We start from the raw sequence: 12,322 nt of genomic DNA on the forward strand, positions 1-12,322 counted from the left end.
GGCTCCTGGGGTCACCTAAGCCAGTCCCCTGTCTCTGGGCAGGACTCAGTGTAAGGGGTTCTACCCAGCTGGAAACCTCGGGGCCGCCCCTAGAAGAATTCTCAGAAACAGATACACCAGTCTGTTTCTAACACTCACTCTTGTCTGTCTTCCATATGTTCACATCAAAGTTCTGACTATTTTGTCCTGCTGCTGCTGAAATCAGCTTCCTCTTCTCCAGTGATCAGGAAACCAGAAAGGCATTGCAAGCTCTCATAGACTGTTGTCTTAGGCTAGTCTCTTTCAGTTGCCAGAACCAGAGACCAACTTAAATTAGCTTCAACATGAGAACAGAATTTAATGACTTACATTCCTAGAGTGCCAGGGGGTCAGCTGTCACCAAGATCTTGTCCCTCTCTCCATATCTTCCCTCGGTGGTTCTCAAGGTGTGGTGTCAGACCGGCAGCAGCAGTTTCACGTGGGAGCTGGTGAGAACTGCACACTCTTGGGCCCCACCCAGGACCTACTGACTCACACCGTGGAGGTGGGGCCCAGAAATCTGGGGTCTAACGAACCCTCCAGGTGATTCTGATCCAGACTAATATTTAAGAACCACTGGCTCAGCTCTGCTTGGCCTAATTTTGCACATGCTCCCTTTGCAGGGGGACTGCTGTCCTCACGGCCTCCCACCTTAGCAACCCCAACGCAAAGCAGCCTTTTCTCCAACTCAGCATTCATACATCAGTCCTGGGGAAGATTCTGATTGGCCCTTCATGGGCACGTGTTCATCCCTGAGCTCTTATCTGTGACCATGGGGATAGTGGGGCTGTGTCGTGTGACCACCTCCATGATCAGGTCCCACTATTGACTGCCAACCTCCCACCCCCACCAAGGAAATCAGAAGTAGAACAAACCATGGTAGCCAGGCAGAAACCATGACCATCACTGCCCTCCACAACTGTCCCAAGTCTTCTCTATACCCTCCTGACCTGGGAGAGGGACTGCTTCTCTGTTCAGAGCTTTGGAGTCGGGCGGAGGTGGGTTTGAATCCACACCCTGCCGCTTGCTCACTGCAGAGGCTTGAACCAGCTGCTTAATCCCTCTGAGTCTCTCACCTGTAAGCTGAACGACACAAATACCCACCCCACAATGACTGAATACTGCATAACCCCTTGAGCAATGCAGGGGTTAGCCGACCCTCCTCAAAATCGAAAATCCGCTTATAAGTTGTGATTGGCTCTCTGTGTTCGCAGTCCCTCCATATCCACAGATTCAACAACTGTGGATCAGGTAGTATTTACTATTGAAAAAACTCCAGGCGTAAGTGGCCCCGTGCGGTTCAAACCCATGTTGTTCAAGAATCAACTGTCTTTGAAGAGAGCCTGGCACACAGCCTGGGAGTTTGGCAAAGGCAGATTCCTTTCTGCCTGCCAGCTGCACACAACTTCCAACCTCAAACCAAACAACATCATCTATTTGTGCACCACTGTGTTCCCAGCACCTGGCAGGTAACCCTCAAGTTAAGTGAATGAATTTGACTTGTGGCCAAGTGCCTTCCTTGCCCTTCGTGGCCTTGCTCCCACAGTGACTGGCCCTTCAGTGAAGCAGTTGCCCTTAGAGCTGAGAATAAGACTTTTACAGTAGATTAGTGGTTTCTCCATCCTGACTATATATTAGAATCACCGGAAGGAAAAATTCCAAGACCAAGCTGATGCCACCAGAGATTCTGATTTAATAGCTCTGGAGTGAGGCATTGGAAGTTTTGGAAGCTTCCAAGACAATTTTTTTTTTTTAATGTGGAACTCTGATTCTGCAAGGAAATTGGAGCCCAGAGTCGGGAAGCAGCTGGCCCACTGTCACACAGCAAGCAGTAACAGACCTCCCTATGCTTTTCAAACTCTCTCTGTGTGTCTGACTACTCTGCTCCCCACTGTCCTACTTCAGAGCCTGTATGTGGCCAGCTCGTGTCAACTCAGACGCCTGGAGACAGCCAGATACTCCTTCGTGTGTTCCCACGTGGCAGAGACGTTCCAGGGCGGGGCAGTGGTCAGGGCCTTCCAGGCCCAGGGCCCCTTTGTGGCTCAGAATGATGCGCACGTGGATGAAAGCCAGAGAGTCTGTTTTCCGCGGCTGGTGGCTGACAGGTAAGAAGGAGGCAAGGGAGACCCTGTAATCCATGTGTGTCCCCAGAAAATGAGACCTAAGGTCATACTGTGTGGCCAGAGAGGTCAAGTGGCCTGCCCAGGGTCACACAGCAAATCAGGGATAAAGTGGAGGCTAGATCAATCCCTGGGTGCCTATGGCTTGCGCTGGGAGCAGATGGAACGTGCCCTGAGGGGTCCCCAATAGCAGGTGGGCAGGAGGTACAGGTGTCAGCAAAAGGGAAGAAGCCTCTGTTTCCTTGGTGACAAAGGAGCTACATAAGCATCGTCAGCTTCCTTCCAGTACTACGTAAAAATAAGAACACAAGCTCTGAGCACAGACAGGCACAGATGCAGATCCCAGCCCTGCAACTTATTAGCTGGGTGATCTTGGGCAAGTTGCCTAACCTCTCTGAGCCTCATTTGTCAAAGTGGGTTTGCACTCATGGTGTGGCTGTGAGGGTTAAACAAATACACTCACAGCTAATACTTGTAACATGCTTATCACATGCCCAGCACAGTCCTGAGCATCCTCCGTGTATTAATTTATTTAATCCTATGAACAACTCCATTGGGAAGAGACGCTTTTTATAGATGATGAATCTTAGGCACAGAGAGATTGAGGAACATGCCCAGGACCATACAGCAAACACATGGTGGATTTAGGATTTGAATCCAGGCAGTCTGGTGCCAGAGTGTGGAGAGGGTCAGGCACCCAGTAGGTGTGAATTCAATAAATGTGAATTCCTTCCTCCCTTCTGCCCAGGTCCCCTGCCAGCTGGGACTGTCAGCCCCTCTAGCTGTGTGCAGTGTCTCAACTCCATGTGCCTCTGGGTGACCTGCCCTTCCGCTTCCTGGGGTCCTAGCCTGGGAGCAGGGACCTTATGAACATTTAAAAGCACCCAGGTGTAGGGGCCAGTGATTGCTGCACCATATCTGGTGGGCATCTCTCATTTAGTCCTCTCAGCTGTAATGAGCCAAATGTTGCTTCATTCCACAGGTGGGTCAGCTGGGGTTTGGAGACGTGAAGGGACTCCCCCAGGGTCAGCCATCTAGGAAGTGGCAGACCTTCAGTCAAGCAGATGTGTCTTCCAATCCCAGTGTTTGTCGCATGTGTGGACTTGGGCAAGCACCTAACCCTTCGGAGCCCCAGGGTCCTCATCAGTTGGGGACACAGTAGCCCCGTTGTGGGACTGTTAGGAGGACGAGGTGTTGTATACAGTGAAGCTCAGAGCTCTCTGAAGACAGGGATGTTTGTTTGGTTTGCGGCTGTGTCCCCAGCGTCTCCAGCATGCGTGGCATACAGTAGGTGCTTAATACATACCTGCTGAATGAGTGCACGAATGATTACGCCAATGAATGGTGGAGTAGGAGTTCAATAGACTGGGCACATATTTTTTCATTCATTCAGTGTGTACTTGTTGAGCACCTACTGCATGCTAGGTCCAGTGCTGGGGACAGAGCCAAGAACGAGACACAGTTGCCGCCCTCGTGGAGCATATGATCTGCTGATGGAGGCCGATAGTCAAGGCTGATTAAATAGTGTCATTCTAAAGAGAGAGAAAAGGGAGGAGCAGACCGGAAGGCCCTCTGCGGAGGTGATGCTTGAGCTGACTTGCGTGATGAGATGTTGGTCACCTGAAGATGGAAGTCAGGTTCAGACAGAGGGAACACAGGGGACGTGGCTGGGCACAGCCTGGGGACAGATAAGCAACAGCATGGCAGAGCTTTACTGGGGCACCTACTGTGTGCCAGGCCCTGAGCACAGACAGGACAGCATCAGCCTCTCCGACCCTCGGAGCTCAGGAGGGCCGTGGGGTGTAGGGGAGACTATTGCTGGGACCCCGCGGACACTCAAGTCGGCACGCTGACCAGTCCTTGTGCCCAGAGAAGCAGGTCCTGCCGAGAGGCCCATGGTGACCCCGCTCTTACCTGCCTCCCCTTGCAGGTGGCTCGCTGCCAACCTGGAGCTCCTGGGGAATGGGCTGGTGTTCGCAGCCGCCCTGTGTGCGGTGCTGAGCAAGGCCCACCTCAGCGCCGGCCTCGTGGGCTTCTCTGTCTCCGCCGCCCTGCAGGTACTCCCGACACCCGCCTGGGCTCTGGGGCCTGGACAGAAGGAATACAGACCCCTGCTGGTGGGACCTTCAAAGACCTGTGTCCAAACTTCCAACCAGTGAGGAAAATACAGCTCTACAAGAGCCTAGGCCGGGCCTCGGGCAAGAATCTTCTTCCCTCTCGGGGCCTCAGTGTTCTCACCTGGAAAATGGGCAGAGGCCTTTCACTTCAGATGTTGTAAAGACTCGTTGAGATCAAGTATATAGTGTCCATTCCCAGTGCATTGTTAACTTTTTGTTAACTATTAATAATGACATTTAATGTCAGGTTATGATATCTATAAAGGAAATATATATATACACACACCTATGTACATAGCATTTGCTATGAATGAGGCATTGTTCTAAAAGTTTCATAAATATTAATCCAGCCCACAGCCCCATCAAGGGTACTATTATTGCTCTCATTTTATTACTGAGGCAGCTAAGCTTAAGGAAAAAGCAAGGAAGAGGATGGAGTGTGACTGGGGGGAGGGTGTTTTTCTATTGCACGGCCCGGAAGGTCTCCCTGAGGAGGGGGCTTGTGGGCTGAGGCCTGAAGGAAGTGAGGGAGAGAGGAAGTGGTCCTGGCAGAAGGAACAGCAGGAGGAAAGGCCCTGGGATGGAGGGAGGGGCGTGCCTGGTGTGTTAGAGGAACAGCAAGGAGATGTTGTGGCTGGAGAGAGTGGGCGGGAAATGAGGTTGGCGGGGTGGGGGTGCAGGGGTGGAGCAGGCAGGGCAAGGGGGCCCCAGTGAGGAGCTTGGCATGGTTCCAAGTATGATGGGAAATCAATAGAGGGAAACCTCTCAAGAATGGAAGTCAGTGGGCTACAGTCCTGCTGGGTGTCCTTGGGAGGGCCATGCACCCTCTCTGATCCTGTCTCCCCACCTGTTTTAAGAAGGGATGGGAAAGCTGATGTCTGAGGGCTCCTTTCTGCTCTGCATACTCTGCATGCTGAAGGGAGAAAGAGGTCTTGGTGGCCTTGCTGGAGTCACCTGAGGTGTCTTCTCTTACCAGGTGACCCAGACGCTGCAGTGGGCTGTTCGCAGCTGGACAGACCTGGAGAGCAGCATCGTGTCAGTGGAGCGGATGAAGGACTATGCCCAGACGCCCAAGGAGGTAATGGCCAGGAGATGGGGGCAGGGGGTGTGGCCCATCCAGGACTTACAGTGGAGGACAGCAGACCCAGGTTGACATCTGCCATGGGCTTTGGAGCCCCCACCACTGTGGGCTGGAGTCAGAGCCAAGGTGGCAGTAATGGTTAAGAGGGTAGAGTCTGGAACCAGGTCAAATCCTGGTTCCTCTACTACCTAGCTTGGGCAAGTCAGGTCAGCCCACAGTAAAGGACTTCATACGGTGTCTGGCACACCATAAACACTCAACACATATCCACTGCTCTAATTAGCCCCATTTTGCAGATGGGGAAACCAAGGCTCAAGGGAGTGGAGGGACCTGTTCAGGGTCACAGGAATAGCAAGCAGCATTGGTCTCCCCACTGCACAGACTTGCCCTTTTCACCAAGAAAAAGGAGAGTGTCTACCTCTCCTGGTGGAAGAGAGAGTATTATTTGACAGTTAATCATAAAAATAGATGAAGAGTAGCCAACACCATTATTATTTTCACGACACCAAATATTACATGTGTTTAGCCTTGCCATGTTCCATGTCCCATAATAATCCTGTAAAATAGCAGGAAATATGCCCATTTTACAGAAGAGGAAACTTGAGGCTCAGAGTGGTGGGCTATTTTATGAGAAGCCTGGAGAAAGACTCCTCTGACGCAGTGTCCTCTCCTGCCCCAGGCACCCTGGAGGCTGCCTGCCTGTGCGGCCCGGCCCCCCTGGCCTTGTGGAGGGCAGATCGAATTCCGGAACTTTGGACTGAGATACCGACCCGAGCTCCCACTGGCCGTGCAGGGTGTGTCCTTCAAGATCCATGCAGGAGAGAAGGTGAGTGGCTCTCCCATAGCTGCCTTCTCATGGCGGCCAGGCCAGAGGGTGGCTGGAGAGACCTCAGGACCATGGCCAGTCTGGGCATCACCCCAGGGCACCAGCCGCCTCCTCCGTGTCCCCGCCTCAGGTCCCCCAGTCTTCAGACCCACCACACCCTAAACTGAATTTATCATTTTTCCCAAACCTGCTCCCTTTTTGGTGAAACCCACGCACTTTGGTGTCTCAGATGAGGTGGCATCTCCCTAACTTCCTTCTTCCTTCTCTCTCTCATTAGTTGAGCACCTACTGTGTGCTGGGCCCAGTGCTGAATGTTCCATGTACATTATCTGGCTTCCTTGGGCTCACTTCCTGGCTTTGCCACGGGTGACCTTGGGCAAGTCACTGCATGCCTTGGTCTCAGTTTCCCCATCTGTAAGATGGGAATAATAATGTCACCCTCATAGAGCTGTTGTGAAGTTTAACTGGGTTAATACACAGAAAGGCCTGGAACAGTGCCTGGCACACAGCAAGTGCCACAGAAAAGGCCAGTGCTTTTATTCATTATTATTTGCATTTTTATTCTGACAACCCTAGTATCATCCCATTGACAGGTGCCTAGTCAGGCCAGTTCATCGAATCCCTCCCCACCCAGTGACACTTCCCCCTTGTCCTCCCTGCCACCTCTCCAGGCCCCCAACTGAGCCCCCAGCCTCCTGTTTCACCACTGCCAATCTGTTCTCCTATGATCTTGGTTTGAGCACGTCATTTACCTGCTCCAGACCTTCCTCCTCCTCTGAGCTTCCCACAGGGCAAAGCCCAAACTCCTGAGCTTGGCATTCAAGGCCCTACTCAGTTCTCCACTTCATTCATTGCCCTGCCTGGGCCTAGCCAACATCTGTGGAGCAGCTACCTCTGGGCCAGGTGCGCACATGGTGCTGCCCTCAGGGAGCTTGCAGTCTGGCACTTGATGTGGGTCACCTGGAATCTTTCCCCTCTCTGAACTCCTACTCATCCTTCAAGATTCCACCCAATGTCCTCTCCTCCATGAAGCCTTCTCTGATTACCCCATTAACCCCCATCCCAGGCAACATGAACAGCACCTTCTTGCTTCCCTCCATTGCTGCAGGCCCAGAGCTTGATTACAGAGAGTGTTTGTTCATCACACTGTATTAAAATTAAGTTTACTCCATTGCACTATTTCCCAGACCAGATGGTGAGCCTTTTGCGGCAAGGACTCCTTAATTTCTGTATTCCTGGTGCCTAAAAAAGCGCCTGTCATTCAATGGCATTCATTCATTTATTAATGAATTTGTTTATTTTCAGTCATCTATTAAACAAATAGTGTTGAACCCCCACCACGTGTCGGACATTGAGAATGCAGCAGTAAAGATAAGGAAGGTTGAGGGGGGTGGATAAAAAGATGGGCAGACAGATGGAAGGATGGGGGTGGATGGAAAGAAGAAAGAGGCATGGATGAAAGGATGAATGGATGAATAGGATGGGAGGTGGAGGGAAGGATGGGACGTGGAAGGAAGGATGGTGTGTGGAAGGAAGGATGCAGGGCAGATGGAAAGATGAGGGGATGGATGGAAGGAGGGTGAGTGAGGAGTGGATAGAAGGAAGGGGAACTAACAGGAGGATGGGACAGAAATAGAATGACATGACACAGGGATGAAAGGGAAGATGAAGGATGATGGAGGGGTGTGGATAGAAGGATGGAGGAGCAGGAGGTAGGGCAGGGGTATAGAAGGAAGGGTGGAGAGATGGATTGAAAGATGGGAGAGATGTGTTAGGATGAGGGGAAGATAGCAGAAGATGCACAGACAAAAAGTATTGGACTGATGAATGGATGCATGGACAGAAGGACAGATACAAATAGAAGAATGGATACTCAAAGGATGATGAGTGGACGGATGGATCTTGGGTGCAGTGGAAACACCTAGCAGAGATGTGCCCAGGAGCCCCCCAGGCTGTGGCCTGCCTTCTGGCCGTGCCTGGTCAGAACGGGCCTTGCCCTCCCCTCCCCTGGCAGGTGGGCATCGTTGGCAGGACAGGGGCCGGAAAGTCCTCCCTGGCCAGGGGCCTGCTGCGGCTCCTGGAGGCGGCTGAGGGTGGCATCTGGATCGACGGAGTCCCCATCGCCCAAGTGGGGCTGCACACACTGCGGTCCAGGATCACCGTCATCCCTCAGGTGAGGCCTGGGAAGGGTGGGCAGAGGTGGGAGGCCTGGCTGGGCCCGACTTTGACCCGCTGTCCCTCTTGGCCAGGACCCCGTCCTGTTCCCTGGCTCTCTGCGGACGAACCTCGACATGTTACACGAGCACACGGATGAGGCCATCTGGGCGGCCCTGGGGACGGTGCAGCTGAGAGCCCTGGTGGCTGGCCTGCCCGGCCAGCTGCACTACGAGTGTGCTGACCGAGGCGACGACCTGAGGTAGGGTGGCCCCACCCAAGCTGGGTCCTGTGAGGGCCTGGGGGGAGAGGTGGGTGTGGCCAAGGCTCCCCCCAAGGGTAATATGCCCTGGAAACCGCCTCCCCACATCAGATGATCAACTCCATTCTATTCATAATCACAGTACGGGTCCCCTCCCTGCTCAGCAGGTCCAAACTCCAACACGGGCTCTGAGTATCAGGCTGCTTTTTCCTAAGTTCGTTTCTAAATTTATTTGGTGGCAAAACCCAACCACTGCTGACCATGAGGCTACTTACAGGCTTTATTTATCTCGCTCAGCATTTATTTTGCTACAAAAATATTGTGTTTGATATTGGGTGCTAACCCCATGCTCCCTGGGGTTGTCAGGGAGCAACATATGGTGTGTGTCTTAAAAAACTTGAAAAGATTTTAGTAAAATACACATAACGTAAAATGTACCATCTTAACCAGTTATCAGTGTACAGTTCCGTAGCGTTGAGGTCATTCACATCACTGTGTAACAAATCTCCAGAACTTTTTCATTTTGCAAAAATCAAAACCCAAACCCTGTTGCCACTGAACAACGATTCTCTCTTCTCCCCACCCCGCCCCTAGCCCCTGGCAACCAACATTTCACTTTGTTTTTCTGGGTTTGAGCATTCTAGGTACCTCACTTAAGTGGAATATTATTATAGTATTTGTTTTTCTGTGACTGGCTTATCTCATGTAGCATAATGTCCTGCAGCTTCATCTGTAATGTAACGTGCCAGAATTTCCTCCTTTTTTAAGGCTGAATAACATTCCATTATGTGGTTAGACCACATTTTTCTTATCTGTTCATCCATAAATGGACACTTGGGTTGTTTCTACTTTTGGCTCTTGTGAATAGTGCTGCTGTAATCATAGAATACTTGCTAAAAATCAAGACATTCTGGATTCCAAAACTTACCGGACTCCAAAGGTATTAGGAAGAGGGACCGTGGGTTGTAATGGCACTGGAGGGGGAGCAGAGTTTGGTGACCAAGAGCACAGACAGGCTTCAAATCCAGGCTCCCCCACTTACCAGTTGTAGGACCTTGGACAAGTTACTTAATCTCCTGTGCCTCAGTTTCCTCATCTGTAAAATGGGAATGATAACTAGACCCTACCTACCTGTACAAGGATTCAATGAGTTACACTTTGTAAAGTTGCTGCAACAGTCTCTGGCATGTCAGAACTATTCACTTCAGTATTTTAATCTTCAAAGCTGCATTAAGCCCAGTTCACAGAGAATCTGAGGTTTGAAAGATCTGCCGAGTCACCCAGCTCATAAGTGGAGAGGCTGGAGCAAAGCCCAGGCACCTGACACCTGCAGGGCCACAGTAGGTCCTGGTTCCCAAGAGGGTTTACTCCGCGAGGCAGCTGAACGTGGCGGGAAACAGCCCCAAACTCCCTTGAGTCTCAAGGCTCTGGGAGCTGACTTACTGCATGACCTTGACCCTCAACTTCCTCATCTGTCATCAGAGAAAAAGGACTTAACTCTGTGACAAGCACACTTCTGAGTGCTTTTATATGATTTATCTTGTGTTCACAACCCAGTGAGGGAAGACTTACTAATACAGTGCCTACCTTTGTGGTCTTTGAGGTGAGTCAGTATTTACCCAGGTGCACAAGGATGTGTCTGGTACAAGGTGAAGACCAGAGCGTGAAATAGAAATAGCCATTCCACAGACGGGGAAACTGAGGCACAGAGGGTTTAAATGACTTGCCTAAAGTCACCCTGCTGAAAAATGGCAGGATAGGGACCCCCACCGGCTGTGTAGACTGGGATCCACATGTGTGGACATGCATGTATGCACCCCATCCCTAATTCTGGAGCTGCGGTGGGGACATGTTTGTGGGCAAATATCTGGCCTGACTCTCCCCCTGATTCCCAGCGTGGGCCAGAAGCAGCTCCTGTGTCTGGCACGTGCCCTTCTCCGGAAAACTCAGATCCTCATCCTGGACGAGGCCACGGCCGCTGTGGACCCGGGGACGGAGCGCCAGATGCAGGCCGCCCTGTGGAGCTGGTTTGCTCCCTGCACAGTGCTGCTCATTGCCCACCGCCTGCGCTCGGTGATGGACTGTGCCAGGTAAGCACCCTCACCGCCCCCATCACGCAGCCAGCCCCCAGGGCACCCCTGCAAGGCAGAGTAAGGCATCAGGGTTTAGAGCTGGTTTAGGTCATCAGGTACCCATTGTACAGGTGGCAAGACTGATGCCGGGAGAGGAAGGATGAGCGCGAGGACGTGTGCTCAGCAGATCCTTTCAACCCGGCCATCAGGGTCAGGAAGCTGCACAGGCCAGACTCACTCAGACCAGGCAGGCTGGGCATCCATGGTGGCTCAGTGCCTCGGCTGATGTCCAAAGAGCTGCCTGTCTCCCTCTCCCCCACAGGGTGCTGGTCATGGATGAGGGGCAGGTGGCCGAGAGTGGCAGCCCGGCCCAGCTGCTGGCCCAGAGGGGCCTGTTTTACAGGCTGGCACAGGAGTCAGGCCTGGTCTGAGCCTGGCCCCTTGCTCGGTCCTCCTCCCTCCACACCAACCTGCAGAGTCTACCAGGCCCTGAAGATGCGGTGACCCGGGTTATCAGTGGCCCTGTGAAACAGTCCAGAACCCTCTGCTCTCTAGGAGGAAGATGGCAGAGAAAGTGCCTCATCACCACAGGACCAGGAGGACACAGCAAACTCCTGGGTGGGCCTGATCAGGGCACATCCAGCCCCGTCCACCCCAGAGCCAAAGTCGACAGTGACCCTCTGTCCTGGCCACCTGCCAGACTCGCCTAGGGACCCCCAAAACCTGCCCTGCCCAGGCTCTACCACAGACCAATGAAATCAGAATCCCTGGGGCTGGGGCTGGACCAATGGTGTGTGTATCTTTTACAAATTAACCCTTTTGTTCTGATATGATTGTAGGTTGATAAGCAGTTGTAAAAAGTAATAATAATAATAACCCAGAGGGCTCTGTGTGTGCTCTTTACTCCCTTTCCCCTAGTAGTGACACCTTAAAAGATGATACTTCAGTGTCACATCCAGGAAGCTGACATGGGTACAATCCACTGATCCGGCTAAGATACCCCGGCTTTACTTAAACTCACTGTGTGTGACTGTGTGTGTGTGTGTGTGTGTGTGCGTGCTTGTGTGCGTTCTATGCAATTGCACCACACGTACAGGTTCCTGCACCCACCACCGCAGTCGGGATGCTGACCGCTTCCGTCTCCACGTGAGCCCCTCAAGTTGCCATGTTGTAACCATGCCCGCCCACCTCCCTCCCTGCCACCACTGGTGTGGTCTCCATCCCATATGATTCCAGCGTGCAGAGAGGACTGAGAACTGCTGCTCCAACCCTTGTGTGTGAGCTTCAAGGACCGTCTTGTTGGAACAGATGGACAGGCCACAACCCACACTGGGGATGGGCCTCTCTGGGCACAAGCTCCCCCTCTCCCCCAGCATGCCGTTCAGTTCCAAAAGCAAGGTGAGAGGAGTCAGGCCTCCTGGTTGTGACTTGGGGGAGGGGAGGGGTGGGACATTTGCTCAGGATTTGGCACATTTTGTACATTCGTTTATTAAAGACCAAATTCTGGCTTCCTGGGGGAGCCCCAACAGGCGCCTGCAGATCTGCTGTTGAAAGGCAGAGGTCTGGCGGGTGGAGATCTGACACTTGCTCCTGGGAAGGGCAGTGCGCTGTGTGCGCGGCTGCGGCCCGTTTCAGACAGCTGTCAGCATTCTAATAAAACCGGCTTAAGGCA

The 12,322-nt window shown here is 52.5% G+C and overlaps 1 protein-coding gene across 4 annotated transcripts in view; it reads left to right on the forward strand.

Moving 5' to 3' along the window:
- The window catches only part of ABCC6 (ATP binding cassette subfamily C member 6), a 68,608-nt gene extending 57,076 nt beyond the window's left edge, over positions 1-11,532 (forward strand). For 3 of the 4 annotated variants that reach the window (XM_010961094.3, XM_074346288.1, XM_074346287.1), the window contains 8 exons: positions 1,924-2,123; positions 4,069-4,195; positions 5,232-5,333; positions 6,016-6,162; positions 8,177-8,335; positions 8,412-8,578; positions 10,474-10,668; positions 10,973-11,532. In XM_010961094.3, coding sequence (XP_010959396.2) covers positions 1,924-2,123; positions 4,069-4,195; positions 5,232-5,333; positions 6,016-6,162; positions 8,177-8,335; positions 8,412-8,578; positions 10,474-10,668; positions 10,973-11,081 — 1,206 coding nt within the window. In that variant the 3' untranslated portion in view covers positions 11,082-11,532. Of the gene's footprint in view, positions 1-1,923; positions 2,124-4,068; positions 4,294-5,231; positions 5,334-6,015; positions 6,163-8,176; positions 8,336-8,411; positions 8,579-10,473; positions 10,669-10,972 lie in introns of those variants that run through there. The other variant, XR_012500347.1, reaches the window with a different exon arrangement.
- The last annotated feature ends 790 nt before the right edge of the window (positions 11,533-12,322 follow it).

The sequence above is a fragment of the Camelus bactrianus genome, chromosome 18 (genome assembly GCF_048773025.1).
Source record: "Camelus bactrianus isolate YW-2024 breed Bactrian camel chromosome 18, ASM4877302v1, whole genome shotgun sequence".
Lineage (NCBI taxonomy): Eukaryota > Metazoa > Chordata > Mammalia > Artiodactyla > Camelidae > Camelus > Camelus bactrianus.